The sequence below is a fragment of the Neopsephotus bourkii genome, unplaced genomic scaffold, assembly GCF_033783945.1.
Source record: "Neopsephotus bourkii isolate Nb327-2 ecotype Australia unplaced genomic scaffold, CSIRO-AGI_Nbou_v1 NB_973, whole genome shotgun sequence".
Classification (NCBI taxonomy): Eukaryota; Metazoa; Chordata; class Aves; order Psittaciformes; family Psittacidae; genus Neopsephotus; species Neopsephotus bourkii.
In genome coordinates this window covers 553,029-574,617 of record NW_026901467.1, presented here as the reverse complement: position 1 = coordinate 574,617, position 21,589 = coordinate 553,029, and the positions used below count along the sequence as shown (strand labels likewise).

General features: G+C 41.7%; 1 protein-coding gene across 5 annotated transcripts in view; it reads right to left on the bottom strand.

Moving 5' to 3' along the window:
- BMPER (BMP binding endothelial regulator) overlaps nucleotides 1-21,589 on the bottom strand; it is a 145,914-nt gene that overhangs the window by 35,202 nt on the left and 89,123 nt on the right. For 4 of the 5 annotated variants that reach the window (XM_061359388.1, XM_061359385.1, XM_061359389.1 and 1 more), the window contains 2 exons: nucleotides 16,499-16,828; nucleotides 10,119-10,455 (listed from right to left, as the gene is read on the bottom strand). In XM_061359388.1, coding sequence (XP_061215372.1) covers nucleotides 10,119-10,455; nucleotides 16,499-16,828 — 667 coding nt within the window. The remainder of the gene's footprint in view (nucleotides 1-10,118; nucleotides 10,456-16,498; nucleotides 16,829-21,589) is intronic. The other variant, XM_061359386.1, reaches the window with a different exon arrangement.

Here is a 21,589-nt window from a genome sequence, read left to right as displayed (position 1 = left end):
GGCAGCCACAGCTTCTCTAGGCAACCAGTGCCAGTGCCTCAGCACCCTCATAGGGAAGAACTTCTTCCTTCTATCTAACTGAAATCTCCCCTGTTTAAGTTTGAACCCATTCCCCCTTGTCCTATTACTACAGCCACTGATGAAGAGCCTTTACCCCAGATTGCTACTTTATATCACAGACATAGAATCATAGAATAGTTAAGGTTGGAAAGGACCTTAAGATCTAGTTCCAAACACCCTGCCATGGGCAGGGTCACCTCGCACTAAACCATTCCACCCAAGGCTTTGTCAAACCTGGCCTCGAAAACATCTAAGAAGCTGACATAGTGCAAAGGTCCCTTGGAGATCTCAAACCTTGGGAACACCCCAGATTTTTTGGATGCCCTGTGAGATATAGAGAACAACAGAAAAAGTGAAGGAAAAGACCTTCAGCCATTAAAAACACCCACAAGAAAGCTTTCAGTTAAATCTAACCCACATAAAGTCTCCAGAATGGAGCCCTCATTTGTGGCAAGTCAGCTCTATGAACAACAACGACAGCAAGCTTGATAAGCTGCTCAGAGCTGTCAAAACCTTCCTAAGGCAAACTTTCTACAGGAAAGTTTTTGTGCTGGTCACAGCTCACGTCCTGCTTTGTCTGGTTATCCTGCCAGAAGCATAAATGAACTCATAAGAATAACAGGAGGATTAGGTTAAGCTTATTTTTAAAACGTTTCCCACAAATTCATCTCATTTGCCTGCTTATAAACACACTCATTCGTCTTTGCTGTGTGTCTAATTAGGCAGGATATACTGCAGGTGGCTTAAAATAGGAGCTGAAATATAGTAGCTTTGCAGTTATGCATGTTAAAGGAAAGGTAATTAAAATTTCATGCTATGGGATGTAAACTGAACATCTCAGGGGACTGAAAGGAATTCCTCCACCATCTATGACATGGCACATTTGGCCAGCTACAGTATGGGTGGGTTTCCTCTTCCTTGAAACACATATTAGCCCCTGCCCAAGACAGAATGTGAGATATGATGGGCTGGTTTCTTGAACTATTTATTCATGGCAATAGACACATTACCATCAGCTAAGCATCTCTGGATTGTTTTTAAAATTGATACTGCAGTGAAGCTGGAAACATAAAAAGCTAAAACGAAATTAAAACAAGCCAGCAAAGAAAGCCCTGCTGTGAACCTGTCTTAGAGGTTAATTAAAATGAGATCAAACAGTGGTCTTGGGTTCTGTAGCAGCTGTAGTTAAAATCCTGCGATACCTGACAAAGCTAGAGGGTGGTTTCCTCTGATGATGCAGACAGCTTCTCTGAACAGCATCTCTCCAAAAAACGTGATTGCTTTTTGCAGCTAAAAAAAAGATTTCAGTGTTGCTGCCATTTTTGCTTTGGCAATGGATTGAATTGCACCAAATGGCCTGTAGTGTTCTTTAAAACGTGTTCACAAGGGAGGATATCATTCTGCTCTTTTACCAGCTCCTCGCCACACCTGCTCTCCCTTTTAAAAACCATGCCTTGTATTATATGACTGAAATATTGGGGGTGTTTTCCAGAATGTGAAATTAATATCATTATTAATGTGAAGTAATTATTACTCTATGCAAGAGGGGTGTGCTTGTCTTTTGCCATGATAGGCCTAGGGCACACTCATGCTTATTGTGAAATAGTGGCATCTTAAGATTGCAGCTTAAATAAGGATATTTGAGATGGGGAACCTTATATTAGAGAAGTTATGCCTAGGGCATGTTTAAAAGCCTATCAGATAAGCTTTGAAAAACGGGATGGACAGCAGACCTATCACTGCAGTCTTCTCCTACACACTTCTTACAGCCAAGAAGAAAGAACCACAGGTGAACTCAAGTTAACTCAGTTGCCTATGACCAAACAAATTAGGACTTCTACTTTGGAAAGCTACTCTTTCGATTTCCCCTTGGAAAAATGTGGCAAGCAGGTAGGACCTAGGAGCCCCGATCTGAATGAGGGTTTTTTTGCCTAGCCCACTGAAGAATGGACGCACTGTCTCTGAATCAGCTGAAGCTTCCTTAAGTTGTCTGTGGTACAGCAAGGCTAACCAAGGATTACTAACTGACGTGAGAGATTAGTGTAGTAAACCTGCATGGGAGAGGAACAGTCACAATGATGAAAACCTGTCGCTCAAATACAGCAAAACTTCCACTGACTTCAATGCATCAGGACCTTATCCCATGACTCCAAGGCATGGTGGAAAAACAAATAAAACCACCCTACCAAACCTCTGTTAAAGGTAATTCACAAACAACAAGTTCTGAGAATGCAGTCATATTGATGGCTTGGCTTCGCGAGCAAAGATTTGGGAAGGGCTTTAACCACACTTACTACAGGCATGATGACCAAGGGCATGTGGGATATGCAAATCTGGTTGGAAAAAATGGTGCTCAGGCAATCAGGGAGTGTCCGACCAGGACTGTCATCTCCTGAGCTAACTCGAGCTGCCCATGAGCTGGTCCGCCTGCATGCAAGGTTGGATCTGCACCTTCCCCTGCACCTTGTCACCTGCCGTTTCAACCCTCGCCTGTCCAAACAGACAAGTGACAGTAAGCCCTTCCAGACTGCACAGTGGATTTTTTAGGTGAAGCGCAGCTTGCACAGAACTGGCCCCACCCTTTAAACCTGAGGTTTGACTGCCACGGACTGGTTAGCTAGGATGGTGACAGCAAAGTCCTCAGGTCGTAGGTTTTGTAAGAGTGTCCTTCTCCAATGGAAGCCCATACAAGGCCAGACGAGCTCCATCAGCCCGGGTTTGAAGATAGGAGTTTTCCTTCTCCTATGAAGAAGGCCTGTCTTTGCTAACGAAGACTCGGGATGGGCTTTAACCCGCACATTCTGAGCAAGATTGTCATTTCCTGGGTCAATCTCGAGTGACCGCTATCGCGAACCCACCGAGGCACCGGCAGCGCTGCGGTACCACTACCTCTAGGCAGGATACTTAGAGGCATTCAGTCACAAGCACGCAGATGGTAGCCTCGCACCAGTGGCTACTCAGCCAAGTACACACCCCAGGGGTCTGAACCTGCGGCTCCTCTCGTACTGAGCAGGATTACTATTGCAACAACACCTCATCAGTAGGGTAAAACTAACCTGTCTAACGATGGTCTAATCTCAGCTCACGTTCCCTATTAGTGGATGAACAATCCAACGCTTGGTGAATTCTGCTTCACAATGATAGGGACAGCCGACATCAAGGGCATTTATGGTACCCCACTTTTCTGATCAATGTCTCTCCCTCTCCCTGCTTTCCCACAGTTTCTACCGTCCTTCAGGATCACTTTTGACCTTGTATTTTCACATGCAGACTCTCACATCTGTCAGACACTGGGCAATGAGGAAGACAGTATTAGGTTATGAAACACCTGACTTGAATTTCATTGAGCCAGGTAATAAACCAGAAAGAAATGAAGTTTTACTAGGCAGAAGCAGGTTTTTGTAATAAGTCTCTATATACCTGAATGCATGATAATTGCAAATTGAGTTCATTCCTGGAAAGAAGAGAAAAGAAGCCTCATACTGCACTTGCAACCAGTAGGAAACAACATCTCATTCAGCGTAAAAGGACAGTGTCAGGTAGGGTTGTGATCATGTAATTAGGTAAGCAAAACAAACACATTACAGACATGCCACCCTTTGAAGAAAGGATACTTTCCTGGGTTCTTATCACAGAGCAGTATAGCCGCTTCATCTGGGTTTCCTACTAAAAAAATCTTTCTTTGTTAAAAGAATAAAACCATTAACTTTCCATATAGGGAAGCACAAAGCGGGTCATCAGGGAAGCATGCGCTTTCCAGCTGGAAGCAAGCCACGAATGGTCCCAGGTGAATGGTGTCTGTCCAACACCACTGTCTTGTCAGAGTTTAGAGCCCTCTCCACCTTCATCCCCCCCATTTGTAATACCTCAACAGGAAAGGAGACATCTGTGAATCCTCTGGCCCTGCTTCAATGTTTTACAGCTGTAATAACCACTGATACAAAGAGAAGAACGTTTTCTAGCTCCAAATTCCTGAGGTACTTTTCTAAACAGGCACAAGTGGATTTTGGTTATGTGAAAAATACCCCACCAGGGCCATGGGTGTGGGGGAAGATGAAGAGGAATCCTGACCCACCGATAATTGAGCTCAGCTTGGCTTCAGATTTATCTTTTCTGACCACTCAAACCTATGTCTAAATCCAAACTTCTAATCATTAAATCTAAACAGTATTTTTTCTGGCAGCTTGCACCCACTCTTGGCTACATCAGATGAAAAATACTTCAAGAAGGACGCTTAACACAGTGGTGATCTATAGACTTATATATGTGTCATTTCTGCAGTACTCCTTACCATCAGCACACAGATAGCAAAGCTTGCTGCTCACTGCTAGAAATCCCAAAGTGTGCTGGACACTACAAAGTCTGTTTTCTCCCATTTGATAGCACTGCCAGCCACCAGAATCATAGAATCACAGAATAGTTAGGGTTGGAAAGGACCTTAAGATCATTTAAGTCATGATGCCTCTTATCTGTCAGGCAGTGAGTTCATCATGGCAATACACAAGACAGCACAAGCTGATATTTAGAAGTGGTTTGGAAAATAATGTCTATTCGTACAGAGGCATAAAGTAAAGGCAGCATGTGTTCCCAAGCACCAGTGCTCTTGTAAAGGCTGGGAACATTGGCTCTGTCTGTGCATTTAGGCTTAACCTGCTGCGCATTTCTCCAATGCAGATCTGCAAAGGATCGCCTTGAGTAGTAGAAATCAGAAAGCTGAATTATTAAGCCTTTAATGCAAGCAACTAAAGCTGCAGCGGTAACTTCAGATGATTGGAAGATTCAACGATGCTGAATAGAGTAGACTGGAAAGTGGCACTTCCAACTCATAGGAAACTCGAGTCCTGGTACAGATTTGCTTAAAAAAAAATACAATTATTATTTCAAATATGTTTAAATTCCATTCTAACCAGAAGCTCTGTGGGCCGTACAGCTGCTCAGTGACAATTTGCCCAAGAAGCTAAGTAAATTGTTTCATCCTGAGCTCCTCTTTGTTGTGGTTACAATGCTGCTAGTACTCAGACTCGGGGCCAGCTTTGGGCAGGCAGTCAGACATGTGCAAGAACATCCCTACCTTAGCACAAGAGCGAGTGGGACAAACAGCCCCTGCTCTGTGCCAGGGCAGCAAGGGGACAAGCCAAGGTCCAAGCCATCACCACTGGCTTGTTTGAAAGGGGTGGACAGGCTGCTCTGCCCTGGGGAGACTGGAAAGCCACTGGTGCAGGAGCTGGGACAGAAATGACCCTGGTGAGCACTCAGAGCTACAGCTACCCTTGGTCACATCACAGATGAGCGCTGGAGCAGTACAGCCCACTGCTGCGCCCACAGACACAGACAGGACCAGAAACCCTTATTTCTTTTATTGTGTATTTTGCAATATGCACCCTTGGCAGCAGAGTGCTCCAGAGATCCCAGTTCCACCCACCCCTTTAACACTTGAAGCCAGCTTTTTTGAAGTCCTTCAGCCTACATTTCTTTTGCACCATCCTGCTGAGTGAACACAGGGTTATAACCACATGAATTTACAGCTGTAGGACATCATTGTTAACAGGGAAAAAAACCTTTTAAACCTTCTGCTTCAAAGCCACAAACCCTTGGTCCCCATCTTTTAAATAGTGCTTGCATTAACTTAGAAATGCTACAGCTCACATGCTCTCTGCAGCCATTCATGGCATATCTGTCAAAATTAATAACAGGGAGCTGATGGACTCAACATCGCAATTTATACTCCAACTTTGATCAATATTTTCACTGGTTAAACAGAATGCTTTAGAAAGCCTGCAAAAATGCAGCAGTTAATTGCATACAGCTACCTGGGTAACAGATAGAAACCCAATAACTGACTAACCAGGAGCTGAGATGGAGTAATGTCAGCAGAGTCACAACGAACATTAAAGACAAAAATTGCAATTCCTGAATGTATTTGATTCACAGATTCAAACAATGAGGCTATTACTATGTTAATTACTGCTTGCTATAAAATGCCAAATATGACTAAATTCAAGTGTTTGAGAGAAAACATATCTCTTAGGACAATCAAAAAAGAGTGACTTAAGTATGTATGTTGCAATAGGTATGTATGCAACTTAAGTGTATGCTGTTGCTGTTAAAACATGACAATAACAGTGGAATTAACAAAACTATAATAATAGGAAGAGTAATAATAAAAAGACTTGTTTCAAGACTTAGAAGCACAGATTTTCCAATCTCAAATAAGGAAGTCTGCTGCATGGCAAAAGTAAGACATTGAATATTTTTCCAGAGCTATGGCAGCAGTGAGAGTTAAAGTTAAGTTAGACTTGAGAAATGTCTAACTACCCATTTATAAACTCAGCTACTGTGTAAGTGTGTTAGAGATGGGTGATATACTGATACCATGTTGATGTCACATGTCAAAGCTGCTGGTGATATCAAACTATTAAAAACCAAAAAAGTCTACCAGAAAGCCACAGATGCTAATGAAGGCAGACTCTAAAAGTGTTAGTCAGTCCTGTGCTTTCCTTTATGGTGTCTCCTTCAGCCCAACTTGAGCACTGCTGTCAGCCCTGCACCCCTGTTTGGGGCTGCCTGTTGCCTTCCAAGGAGGCTCCTGAGAGGCATCGGCATGGATGGGGGCACACTAGAGACCTGTCTCCCACGCCATGTTGCTCCCTGATCTCACTGGGGCTGGAGTCTCTTCCAGGCTCCTGCCCCGAAGGCACACAATGAGATCAGCCATGGGGTACAGCTTGGTGAGCACAGAAAGTTGTCTTCTCCTTCCTCAGGTCCTCTAAGATCCCCAACTCTTCATCCAAGAGCTTAAATATACCATAATAGTTCTTAATAATGTGATAGAGCTTTTTCTGGTAACAGCAGCATGACAGATTCACGTTACCAAGTATTTTTAGTATTGCTTATACTCAACAGCAGCTTCAGGAGCCTGAGTGCAAGCTTTATTGCATAAGAGGTCAGAGTACCCCCTGTAAAAGCCTGCTACTGAGTAACCTTGGTAACTTTCTTTGGCAAGGATGCTTACTCATATTAAAATCTCTAAATAGATAAGTGGCAATGGTGATGAGTGTCACTGCTAGCCTCTTCTTCACCCAAATTTTACTGAAATATCCTGGAAATTCAAAACTGTTTCCCTTCTTAATGAACTTGCCTCCATAAAGTTGAACCCTAAGGGTTATTTTTAGAGTGTTATTCATGAGTATTGAACAATTAGCAATGCATTAAAGACAAATCAAAAATACCAAATCAAAACTAACCAAACCAAACCACAATTAAAAGCCTATAAAACATATCTAGTTACAAAACAAAAGAGTGGTATAAAAGGAGATGCTAAAATTGTTATTTGCAATCAGGGCTATTCCAAAATAGTTTCTTGGTGCTTTCTTCTACCATGTGCTTTGCAGAGAAACACATCACCAAAGTCACAATGTCAAAAAAGAAGGGTTAAGGGCAAGGTGCACAACCATTTCTCCTAAGGTGTCACAGTTCTATCAAAGTCAAGCTCAGGAGTTAACTGCTTTTAACCGCACAACAATGCAGCTAGATCTTTACTCTTTTAAAACATTAACCATATCCTTTTCACCTAACAATCAATGACAATCTTGCTGTATATGTTTTTTTCAATGGCTAACGAAAAGAGAAACTGCAGCTGTAAAGAGGAGACAAAATTAAACTGAGACCTCTTCACAAAAATCTCCTCAGTAACACAGAGTCAGACAAATGTTTGCAATGCATTGGTCACTGCCTGTTTTCACTGGTATTGGGAGAAAACACACCCTGATTCATAAAGTTCCTGCTGAATCCATTTCTATTTCTGAGAATTCTTATTAACAGCATGTCACTAGCAGAGCAGCATAATGAAAATGAGTCAATGTTGATAATATAGGCAAGAATGACCAAGAAAGGTTAACTCTTGAGAATGCAGTATTTCAAATGGAAATACTATTTCCATTTGAAGCTATTCATTCAAAGAGGAGATGGATAATAAACCAAAAGAACCTGACCCTATCATTCTGCCTCATCACTTCTCTTACTGCTAGAAGCTTTTCCATAGTTAGTAAAGCAGAATTGGAAAACTATTTAGTTACACCCAGCCTGAAATTAAAAAACAGTGACTAAAGATGCTTTCTTGAAAGACCTCAGTGAAAAGCTGTAAAGGTCAGTTTAAATTTTTTTTAATGGTAATTTAAATTTTCTGCAAAACTACATCACCAGCAATGAGTTCTTTAAAAATAATACACAAAAAAATGCAAATCTCTTAAGCACACTTATTTATACTAATATACACAAATGCACATGTGTTTGTATAAGCAAAGATTTATGTTAGAAAGGTTCCCAGAACTTTCTTTGAATGCTTGTCCCACAGTCATGACCCCATTTTGGGAATTTCCTCGTATAAGAAATGGCCAGGGTCATTGGATAAATTGTATGCTCCAACTTTGTCAGTTTCTAACAAGAAGTACCATTCTACTAAATACCATTATCTAATTTTAATTTATATTTTATCTTTGATTCCTGTATTGGAATCTAGTCTAACAGCTAGCAACATCTACATGGAAGCAATCTAACAGCTACTTCTGACAGGTTATGATGGTCATTTCAACATAAAGTTTCCTTAGGGAAAAACAGACTTTTCTACAAAAGGATATGATCAAATTAAATATTTGCTAGATTTCATTGTCTTTCCAGGACAAATAGAATACATTATTCTTAAGGAACAGAAACGCTCTATGCGAGCATGTAGAGATTATTTTTTTGGCTGCTGTAGCCAAAATATAAATCATTTTCCACTGTGGTGTCAGGAAGCGTATTGCACTAAATTAATCACTAGCTACTTTTAAAAAGGGACAAAAAATCCACTGCAAAATGAAACAAATCTCTCTGTGTCTGTTTTCTATTTGCATTGTCATCACTTACCTTTAGAGGACGATGGAAGTGAGATGGGAATGTTGCTGAAATGTATTCAACAGACCTGTGTGTGTGTTAGCATCTCTAGTGCTCTCTGCTGTGCCTCCAGCCATTGGAAAAGACAAAACATTATAACCTGCACACAATATAATCTTCACTATCTGTCAGGCTGCTAGCACAGGGATACACTATAGCAAACTAAATGCAGAAGCACATAGACTACAAGCCAAGCTGTGTGTCTTCTAGCATTTCCCAGTCCCAGACATTCTGCTGGGCTAGATAAAAGTCTTTCTGTCTCATTATAAAAGAAGAGGAAAGGCAATTCATAAGGGAAATTGAGTCATTTTCGAAAGCTTTTCCTAATAAGCCCAACAGTTCAACAGATGTGCATAAGTGGGGAAAGTTGGGAGCGCAGAGATCAGGCAGCTCCATCCGCCACCATACAAATGTGACTTGGCTTTACTTTTATCTTTTTATGTCAGGCAATCAGAAGAAAAGCCAATTTTATTTACTGAGTGAGGGGCAAATAAACTCATGGCAATTAAAGAACAGAAATGATGTCTCTGTGGTTTAGACTGGAAGCATTTAAAAAATAAAAACTTTGAATAATTCACTCGGAGAAGGCTTCTAGATCCTCGTCTGTCTTCCTTTGCTCCCAGGGCAGAAGGGGCGAAGTTAACTTTCTGTTAACCCTCTCCTTGCAAATTCTCAACTCACAAACTACACCATCCAACAGGCACTAGTAATATTTCATATCTCTGCTTTAATTAAGTCATTTCAAAAATGCTTCTGGGAAGACACACTTCTCTGGACCACAAACAATAGCAATTAATGTCAGCCTCAACTTCACAGCTGACTTTGAAATGACTTGAAGTCTCTTCCTCTTCTCTCTTCAGTCTCCAGAAGTACTTTTTCTCTAGGTGATCACAAGCCTGCCTGCCCTTCTCACCACTGACTGCTCAGGTCTTTATTAGCTCAGGGACATCTTCTCTTGATTTCTGACTCAGAAAAGCTCATCATAATGTAACTCTAGGCCTGTATATTAATTCACAGCAAAAGAAGCTCAAATCATGCACTCAAATGCTACTGAAAGGGGGCCAGATGTGTGGTTTTGCTCCTTGCACAGTAACTTACCATCTCCTTCCACAGCAAGCCACACTTACCGGTAAAATGTGGTATAATCCACCGTTGAATGACAGCTCTGGAACTCCCACGCTTTGAGTTTCTGGCATTCCCGATGGGCTCGGAGTTTCACCCTAACCGTCCCATGACAGAGCTCAGGCAGAGGTTTTCTCTGCGGGCGGCTGCAGAACTCATTGGACTCCACACGCCAGGACTCAGCAAAGTCATCCACATCAAACTTAAAGTTCCCGTCACCCCCGATCAGGTCATCTCGCTTGTGCCCATTGTAGTTGCCACACAGACCACAGAGTTTGCCCTTCAGATGAGGCGCAGCCATGACTTCCACAAAGCTGTCTCCATCCCATGAGATTTCCAAGCCTAATAAAGAGATGAGACAAAAAAACATGCACACACACACACACAAAAAGAAAATAAGAAGAAATTGAGGATAAAAACCAGTGCCTTGTGTTTGTGAAACAGTGCTCATGGGAATCTAAACAAAGCCATTGGCTTCATTCTGATAATGTTGTTAGGTTTCTATATACCTCCCAGTAAGTGCCTCTGGCAACTGTAGTTGTTTCTTAAATCACATTCAATTACAATACTCTCATGCCTACCTCTGTTTATTTTTGTTCCTCCTTGCTAATGAGTGGGGTTATCCTAAAAAAATGTGGAGCCAAGGCAGAACTCCTCTCAACCTGGAAAGAAGGCTCTTGCAAAATTCTGCAAATGGAATTTGCTAGGATAAATTTCTACCTGAATTCGCAGGAGGCCCAGAATTTCAGCCATTGTCACCCACTGCACAGGACATGGAAATGCAAAGGTGTGCACGTCCCATGAGACTCCACCAGTGAGCAGCTTATGGAAAACACCCTTTTCCTGCCTGAAAAGCTGACACTGATTGCTCATTTGAGTGAATAGCACAGAAACAGAATGATTAGGGCTGGAATATAACTGTTCCAATACAAGTACCTTATTTTGTGTGGGTGAAGAGTGTTAAAAAGTGGACCACAGTGATATGTCAGAGGATAAAACCGTAGTAAGAAGCATTCTGAACTCAATTCAAACTGTTTCTTCAAAAGGTGTTAATTACCAACCTTTTGAAGCTGACTTCCTCAGTCAGCAATACTAATGAATGACGGTAAATATCTATCCTTCACCTGGTGGGTGAGATGTAAGTGCTCTGCGAGTCTGTTTTACAGTAGGCTTTTGCACTTCTAGTACCTCAAAAATTGGCTTCTACAGGTGAAACACATTTTCTCTGTCTGTACTCACCTAAAAGCTAGCTCAAGTCAGCTGTCTGAGCACTCTCTTTGATGGAGAGAAACAGGCAGCTCAGGGTCAAAATATGGGTGTCTAATACAGACAGAATAAACTAACTTCTGAATGCCTCTCTGTTTCCAGTGATAATTGAGAGAGCCCAGACATCAGGTGGAAGCTAAACTTCTAGTATTTACCTGGGTGACTATCCTTTGAGGGGTAAATATGTATCTCATAAGGGAAAGCAATTTTAGTATCATATGGAACAAAAACACCACCAAGAATCACTGCTGCTTAACTTCTACCCAAACCAGACTTTCTTTTAATTATTTCCAATGTCTGATGAATGCTACTTCACATCTCTGCAGTAACGCTGCACCTGAAGATAACAAATCATTTTGCTGTCAATTTAGTCCCATAAAGTACCTGTGTGCAGTGATTAGTTAAGGATAAACACAAGAATCTGCTTTTAAAGAGGATAAAACAGATTTTACCCTCTTCTCCCTCCCTGACCAAGAATACCAAACAGCATCACTCTGTGGTGCAGGACCAGGGCTTTGCTCCAGCTTTCTACATTTACTGTGTGGGCTGGCTTAGCACCACCCTTTCCTCTTGTAAATCAGTGCTTGCCACTATGTGATCCAGATCCTGTCCTATCCTCATGTAAGTAACTATCATACCAGTGACTCAGTTCAAAGCTGGAATCCTTTCTTTAGCAACACATCCCATTGTCTCCTATGACAATTCCTATCCATGCTGCAGAGTAACAGGATGAGGCTCAAATGGCAATTATGGCTACAGAAGGGGTTCTTGGCCACTGGTTCATCCTGTCTTGGTGCTGGTATGGTTTACACCATGCCACCAAGGGTTTGGGCAAAAACATACCCAGCAAGGATGTGCAGATAATTCTGCACCACATACCACTGTAGTCTATTGCATCCTATTTTCTTACCACTATAGTATATTGCATACTATTTTCTTATCACTATAGGTTAGAAACCGTAGGATAAATATGTCCTGAGCTGTTACTGAAAGCAGTTTCGATTTATCTAATAAACCAAGCTTTGATAGACTCATTTAGGTTGAAAAGGACCTTTAAGACCATCAAGTCCAACCGTTAGAGCCACTGTGTCCTCTTCCAAAGGCACTTTACACCCAGACAACTGAGAAATTGTGCAAGACTACAGTTGTTAACAAGGCCAGAACAGTGGCAAGGAGGAAAGCTGCCTTTTAAGCTGCTTCACACATTATCATTGCTGGATAAATTCAAATTCCAGCTGTCTTTGCTTCTGACAACGCTGAACAAAACAAAACACAGCTTGATTTGCAGACACTAGATTAATACTGTTGTGCTGGCATTTATAAAAAGCTTCCATTAACTTATAAACTAAGATTTCTTCAGACTTGAGAATCATATGAACTTTCACAAAGCTTGAAGCATCCAGATCCAAATTCTCAGTTCTCTTCAGAAAATAACTCCAGTTTTTAACGCAGTGTTCAACTTCTTCCCCAAGTGAGCTCCCTCAGAAGCTGCTGACCTTAAGACCAGCTAATTATTCTCTCTTAAATTTCCTTTTAAAACTTCTCTTTTTTCTCAAGCCAAGACTTACTTTCAGTGAAACCCATCACCTTCATTATGAAAGGTTAACTATAAAATTATTCTGAAGATCCATGTGTACTCTGTGAGAGTTGTTAAACTACGTGTCACATGTTGCTCTGTGAGCAATCAGTATGCCGATAAGAATAAAAGAAATTCATTACTTTTCATCTCAGCATACAAAAAATACACATTTTTAGATTAGAGAATCCTGCTTTGATTATGGAATTTGATTTAAGAGATTCACAGTTGAACTATGACAAAAGGATGCCCTTTCCTCTAGCTGGGTACTGTATATTCTACTGTAATTGCTTAGATCGCAGGATAATTTCTAGCTTTGATCAACAGCCTGAAGATTTCTGTCCATAATGAAGCTTATTTCCTTCTGGGGTAATGAGGAAGGGTATTTACTCCTACACGCATGATAATTTTGACAGACCTTGTTGGCACTGTGCAGAATGTGCCTTTTTGTTTGGTCACAAGCAGAAAGTTCAGCTGGTTTCTGTAAACCAGCAAGAGCTGTGACAGACGGGACTACGCTACGGAACAATGTTTGAAATGGTCTCATTGGCAGAAAGAAATTATTTGGAAGATTTTATTCGTGCTTATAAATCCTTTCCTTCCCCCTGCCCCAAAATGGATGAGTTTCCCATTCACTTGGACAAGAATCAGTATCCAAGAGATATGAAGCCAAAAGACGCAGCATCTGTCCCATCTGCGGATATGCAGAAAAGGGATATTCTCTGAGTTACTTTTTAAGGTTTTCCAATTTTCCCCTTTCTTTGATGGATGCTTAACCAACTTGTTACTTGATTTCTTAACTTGGCACACTATGTGCTCTACTGCATTTAAAAAAGAATCCATCTGGATTTATGCACATCACACACTGAGTTCCCCATGCTGGGAACTCCCATCAATTGTTCTGCCTGATTTTTCATGGTAAAGGCATCCTCAAGAACTGGCAGACCACTTGTCCCTAAGGATTTAGTGCCAAAGCGGTACAGAAAACCTCAGCAAGGAAGTTTTGGGAAAAAGATCAACACAGAAACAACAGAAAGTTCTCCTGCACTAGAGAGACAGATAAGTGACACCAGCCCTCTGACCTCTGCTCTCTCATGTTTTTAGCACACAGATTTTACACAGGACACACCACCATCCAATCATACCCATGACAAAGCACCTGCAAGTGCAGGGTGCCAGAATCACTGCTGCATGGCATCCAGGGCTACAGCTGGTGAGGAATTCAGCAACAAAACAGGTTTTCACTGGAAAATGCCAATTCAACAGAACTGAAATGCTTCAGGGAGACATATCAGATTCAATGAACTTCCAACACAGCACAGGCAAGGCTCCAAGCTGGTTTCCTGCCAGCTCGCCTGGTGGGCTGCCTGGAAACCTGGACTCTAAGGGTATGCAACTCCAGGACAGCCCTGCATGCAGATCACTCTGTAGCCAGGGACCACAAGGTTTCCTGAAACTCTGGGCTCCCCTGTTTTATCCAGGGCTCAGCTCCCAGCTCTCCAAAAGGGAAACCAAAAGCCGTGGGAATGCTGGCTGAGCTGTAAGCACCAGACCCTGCACTTCCCAGCCTAATTTTACTTCGAATTTTGCTTGTAGTGCAATGGTTTCATTTATTTTTCATTACTTCGGCTCCCCTCATCCCTTTTTTCACCCTACCATGGGAAAGCACATCTATTGTCTAAAAATCCATATTTCATTCTGAAACAGAAAATTCTCCATTTTTTCCCCCTCCAGCACTCATAATTTCCTGTGGAACAAAGTTCGTCCTTAAACCAATTCCATGCAGCATATTCCTCCTCTCTGCTGCTTGCCCTCTCCCAGCAGAATGGAGCCATGATGTTCTACTGCTTTCCAGGCCCTACGTGCTAAGGAAAAGAGGAATTGGCCCATCATGCTGCATTCAGCAAGAGAAATCTGATCCTGCTCTGCCAATGGGAGGAATTACTTAGGCTATAATCTGCATTGATTACACACTGTTTGGTGTGTTGTCATATGCCATGTTTGCACTCCCTCTGCCAACACATGGACAATGTGGTATACAGTCACTTATTAGGCTTGCACCAGAGACAAATGGAATAGCAGCAGGATTAGCTGTCATTCATCTTCAGTGGAAAACCTTGCCTTGGCCTGTGGTTGGCTAATGAATTCCACATAGCCAGAATTCATAGCGTTCAGCTGGCTGCAAAGAGAAACCCTCAAGATGCTTTTAATTAGAAGTTGTGAATAATGGTCAACTTGTGTGCATTTTACAGACAGCCACAAAAATCTGCATTGCCACTTTGAGGAATGAGCCCAGAGCTGGGATCCACATTATGCAGACTTACATTTCCAGGGGCTATATAAACAGGTGTCTAAATTCTCAGCTCAACAGTGGGTGCTTAGTGTCCCCCCCTTGCAAAAAAAGTGATGCTAGATAATGAGTATGACTATGCGTCACGCCTGTGACCATATCACTCCATAAGAAAGATTGGTTTCACTGCTTTCACATGGCATTTAATTGAATTAACAGTAAATGGTATTCTCACTGAAACAGTACTTCACTGTGTGTGTGAAATCTCTCAGGACTACAGTAGTACCTAACACATGCTAATGAGAACGTTTTAAACTTCCCCTCAGGATTCATCTATGCAAGGATACTATAGTTTCAGAATAGTTTTATCAAAACAAATGTAAGTCCTTTGGTTCAGCTTTTTGACAGTTAATGCATTTTCTAGGACTCAAAAGACCTGAGAGTCTGCATCTCCCTTCCCTGTTTCCATAAATAAGGTACCAGATTCTCTGAAGCTTCTGATTTCCTTTTGCTTCTGGTGCTTTGGACTCTATTCCTTGCAGACAAACTCTTACTTGAGCACAAAGCAAGCCCAACACGGTGGCAAATTAAGCTACGGTTTTCCAACCAGGGCCTCCATTTTGCTGGGTACCCACAGTGAAATATTCCCATAATTTGACAACTTAAACTCATTCTAGCCATTAGTAACTATGATTTTATATCATTTCTGACTTAGACTGTAAGCTATGTTGCTGCAACTGGATAAAACCATGAATGATCTCTTTAAGAACTGATCTCCTCTCTGCTCTCACCTTCAAGTATCAATTGATGACCCTGTGTATTGGGTTTGCATGGCAAGGTTTGGTAGCAGAGGGGGCTATAGGGATGGCTTCTGTGAGAAGCTGCAAGCTTCTTCTATGTATGATAAAGCCTATGCCAGCCAGCTCCAAGACATACTCACCTCTGGCCAAAGCTGAGCCCATGAGCAATGGTGGTAGCATCTCAGGGTTATCTTATCCCTACTCATTGCAGGGGGGTTGAACTAGATGACCTTTGAAGGTCCCATCCAACCCAAACACTATGTAAGAAGGTGAACGATCTCTCCCTGTCTCCTTATCTCAACCCACGAGCCTTTTGTTATATTTTCTCTCCCATGTCCATTTGAGAAGGGGGAGTGATAGAGTGGCTTTGGTATCATGCTTTTCTTACTGACTGCTGTTCAAGCTGCACTCGAGAAATTCTTGAGGGAAAACACACACACACACTTGCCCTACCTGCTTTGGTTGTCACTTTCAACAAATAACCATCCAGATCGATCTGAAATTGTGGTGTCTCGCAAGGTAGGGAGATGCGGGTCCCATTCCACTTCACTGTGAGGTGCTGCTGGAGGCTGATAGTGCTTCTGCCCAACATAAGGTCCACTGACTTTGTCCAGGAGAAAGAACGGGTCCGCCGGGCATCGTTTTTTACCAGCACCTGAAAGGGCGAGGCAGAGGAGGAGCAGTCTTTCGTCAAAACGTACTGACATGTTCCCTGAAAGTTAAATGTCCGTCCATCAAAAGTGTTGTAGTGAGGGTCTCCAAATACAGTGCAAACGCCAGGCTCTGCAGGTGAGTGAGAAACAAAAGCGCCGTATCAGGATCAATCCAAGTCTAAGAAAAGCAGTTGATAAGAACTTAGAGGATGCTGCTCTCACCTAGTCTATCTGTCCTACAGGGCACATTGGGCTGATGCCCACTAGGAATATATATGTTTGAAAAAGAGAGGCTTCATGGCTTTAGTAGATGTCTTTCCAAAGTGGGTGGGGAACCAAAGGCCAATTGATTCTTGGGGCAGCATAGGAAGGCTAACCTGTAGCTAGGAGCCAAGGACACATCTTCGAACCTACACATTTGCCCCTTGAACATCATGTATCACGTGAACAGTTTAGCTTATTACAAAGCCTGTGAAATATTTTACTTTATTTCATTTCTGGAAAATACAAGCCACACTCATGGTATCAGACCAGGCACAGCCCTGGTTTGCAGAGACCATACGCCTCTGGAGATGTGTGATGGGAGCCTTCCCACCTAACCTTCAGCTTTCCAGACATGAAATGTCTAGTCTAAGTGATTCCCTCTCACTGAGAGAAGAAAAGACATGCCTAAAAAGTCTTTCATCTCACCAGCTTTAGACATCTCTTTTAATACATGGGGAATTACTCTCTGGAGGAGCCTTTCTCTTTGCAGCCAGCTCTGGAAGAGCAAACAAGTATCCAAGACTATAGTCATTCCTCTCAGACAGTTAAATTCGCCTGGGATGAGCTCCCACTCTTAAGTTGTATTGTGGGAGCAAAGCCCAATCCACTAATAGAAGCAGAATTCAAAACATCACCTGTGTATTTTTGAGGCTAATTCTAAAGTCCCAGTAAGGCAAGGATGATCCCGTGAAATTAAAAGTCATCAGACAACTTCACCAGGACCTGGTACTGTCCATATTTTATATAGGCACACCAATAAAAAAATGTACATTTATAAACTGTATTGTTCATGTATACATTTTCCCCACATTATCTGTAGAAACAGAAACTTTATTCTGCTATCATAGGTGTTGTTTATACACAACTGACTTGTAGTAGTTATTGTCACCACGTTACCAATTAGAAGTCTGTATTACATGACTAACATGATGCAATGCCTATTTAAGGGCTGGTATGTCTACCAATCTTTCTGCATCATGCAAAGCAGGAGATTTCTTATTGATGTTTGCATCCATACACTGGTTGGAGAAGCCACAGCTTAAAAGCAGAACATCTCCAAACTCATGTCAACAATGCTGAGTTACCCTGCAGTCACCCAACAATTGACTGAACTGCCTCACAATCAAAGACAGCAGCAGATTTATTTGCATTGCAGCCTTCTGGCATAACAACAGGTCCTAACCACATCTCCTTTCTGCTGTTCCTGGAAGAAGGAGTCTCAAAAGGCAGAGAAATGCACATTGCTATTGCCAGCTGGATACCCACGGGCTGAGACTGCTTTTGAAAGATAATGCCTGCTTTAGGGGAAGGACTTTGTGCAGTAACAAAACTAGACTCAATAATGCGAATAGCATCTATCAAAAAAAAAAATACAATTTGTTCACTGAAAAAAAATAAGCCCATTAATAGCAGATTCAAACCTACAGAAAAGGAGACATGGATGATACTGAGAAGAGGCAGGGAATTCCTTCAGTGGAGTGCAGTGCAGCTGTGACTATGCAATACACATTCCTCATCGTGGTTTTTCAGCCTAGGCAGTATGCTATGCTACAGAAGCTGTGATGCTTCAGGCATGTTTTTCTAGCTGTAGTTAAAGAACATCCAAGGATACCTACATGGAGACACAGAAAATGGGGCTGAAGGGGACCCCTGGAGAAATGACCTTTCCCTTCTCCAGGTGCAATGCAGAATCACCTGTACCTGTTTATTCCTGGCACATGTTTATCCAATCTGCTCTTAAAGAGCAGTAGTAACAGCAACTCCACAGCCTCCTCCAGAAACCAGTTGCAGTGCTCAGCTGCCCTGATTGCAAGTTAGGTCTTCCTAAAGTCTCACCTCAGTGTACTTCACTGCCATCACTGTCCCTCAGTACCATCACAGAGCTGATGCCTGGGAAATCTGCACTTCATCCCTAACTTGCAACATGCATGCTTCTTTAGCTAAGCCAGTAACTATTCTCAGCATCATTATTATGCTTCTCCGCTATGCCTGCAAACTAGGGACCAACACAGGACATAATGTTGACAGCTCCATTACAAGTCAAAAAGAACCACATCTCACCAAGACCTCTGGAAATCAGGCCCAATGGACTTTAAGCAGAGCCTGAAAACCAAGGCACTTAGATAAAAGTGTACTTTTAAACCATGAGTAAATGAGTCTCGTTTTCCTCATTGATACCAATGAGAATATCAAGAACTGTTTCCCAAAGTCCATAAAAAGATTAATTGATCCTTTATACCTATGGGAAAAGAATCCACAGATTTTATATAGAGACCATCTGACTTCACAGTTACTAAATCATACTCACATGTTTCTAATTTCCTTACATCAAATAATTATCTGTACAATGAATATGAAGATACATTTTATTACCTGCTCAGATTTTATTTCATTTTTTCAGGCTTTAGTTTTTCTTTAGACATGACAACTTATCAGCAAAAAAACCCAGCCCCAGGATCACTGAAGATTTCAGAGGAGAGAACTGGTTTTTGTCTGCATTTCTACAGGCCAATAACATGTTACACATCTTATTAACTAACTTATCTGGAGGGGAAGGCTGCTTCTTCACCTAAGCAAGGGGCTAAAAGGCAAGACATGAGAGGAGTAAACATAATTTAGAGATGTGCAGGTAAAACTGATAGTACCAATGGGATCCAAAGGAAATATTTGTTTTTAATTTCTAATGTGTTATGCAGAGTAATGTTGGTTTATGTTATGTTACATCACGTCACGTTATACGTCAACTTGATGCAGTGCAGTTAAAATAAAAAAGAATGTATTTTGGACCAGAGAGCTGAATGTCTGATCCAAATTTCACTGTTTTCTTTAATAACCAAGGAAATGGAGGAGGGAAAATCTACCTAAAACCAGCCTAAAAAATTGATTCTCTGATATCACTGTGTAAAACATTCTTGAAAGGTTTGCTAAAATTATGAATTTAAAATGAAAACAAAAAATCCACACTCTGCAAGAGTGTGTGTGATAACTCAGGCATTGCCAGGAAGAAGAATTGGTTGGCCTAGAAATAAACCTTAAATACCGGGTGTAACAAGACAAGCAACATGAAAGGAGTTCCTGCCATTTTTAGGTTTTGGACTGCTGTTTATTTCCTTTTGGGAGAGTTTCAATCACATCATGTTTTACGGTTTGCTTTATTATTTTTTCTTTCTTTTTTTTCCCCTTTTGAAACAAACCAGTCTTTCTGCTTGGCTGGTTCTGGAATCTATTGTAAGCACCCATTCTCTAGTTAGGAGCATATGTGACTTGCTCCTCTGTTGGGACATAATGGATGGAGAGATATTGCTTCATTACCAAAGGTACATTCCCCAAAACTGGAGTATGAATTTTAGTAGCTTGTGCTAACAAGGCACAGGGCCATGAGTGAAGATCCTTCCCTTTTTTCCCTACAGGAAATTGTTCCCGGCTTATTGTGGATACTCCTTGCATCTATCATCTCTCTAGGGCAGAGTTAGAAAAGGGCAATTACATATGACACTTCCCCTTAAGGCTCTGCAGCCTCTACCTATGTTTAGCTTAGGGACTTCCTGAGCTAAACATGACTTCTCTTTATTTAGTAACCTTTGATAGACTTCCTTTCTGTGAACTTATTCAGTCTCCCCTTCAATGCAAAACTGGTTTGAGTAGCCATAATATCCTTGGGCAAAATGCATGAAGAACCATTGCCTCTTTCTTGTTCTGAGCCTGGCATTCATGCTCTTTTATGACTTCATTTGCTCATCTACACATGCACATGAAGGCAAATATACCCCTTCCCGCTTTGCCCCTGAATAACAGAGATTGTTCAAAGGAGGGCCTCAGAGCTATGTTCAGAAGGCTGTGATTTTCAAAGCACCTTAGGCACTCGGCTCCGATTAAACATTATTGGGAGCTGGCTGCAAACGTCTCTAAACCTCTTTTGGAAATCCTACATTTAGGTTCCCAAATCACTATTGCAAACTCCTGGCTTTCATAAACACTTCTGGGAGCTCAGCAGTTTTCACATTTGTTTTTTAAGCAACTAAATATGGACTTCACGCTTTTACATTTGACAATCGTAAACTACATCTGTGATTCATGCAGTATGCTCAGCTCCCACCCTAAGGCTTTGCAGCTTACTTACAAACTAATAATAATAGTATTTAGGTGCTAAACTGAATGCTGTAGAACTATTGGCACGTTTTCCTTGCATTACAAATCATGCACCCAATTCAAATGAAATAGTAACTTTCATTAGAAAAGGTAACAGGGAAGGTAACTGTGGGCAAAGTAGACCAGTTTGGAAAGCACATTTATCTGTACAAAAAAAGGAAGCTGAAAAAAACCAACAGAAAGGAAAAGAACATTTTAGCATTTCCCAAAAATCTTTGTGAAATCACTACCTGTTTTGGCCAACATGGAGGGATAAAAGCCTGAAAGACAACTTATTTCTAATAAGTAGGAAGCCCAGTAAAGGTAAGAACCACTTATTGAAAGAAGTGACTGCCAAAAAGTACCTTTCTGCCTTTCACCCAATGCCCCCCCCTCCCCCAGATGGTATTAGCCTTTCTAGAAAGAGGAGATATATATACTGCATGGTGCAGGCCAGACAGACAGTCAGCACACACATCCTGACCAGCCAGAGAGCGTA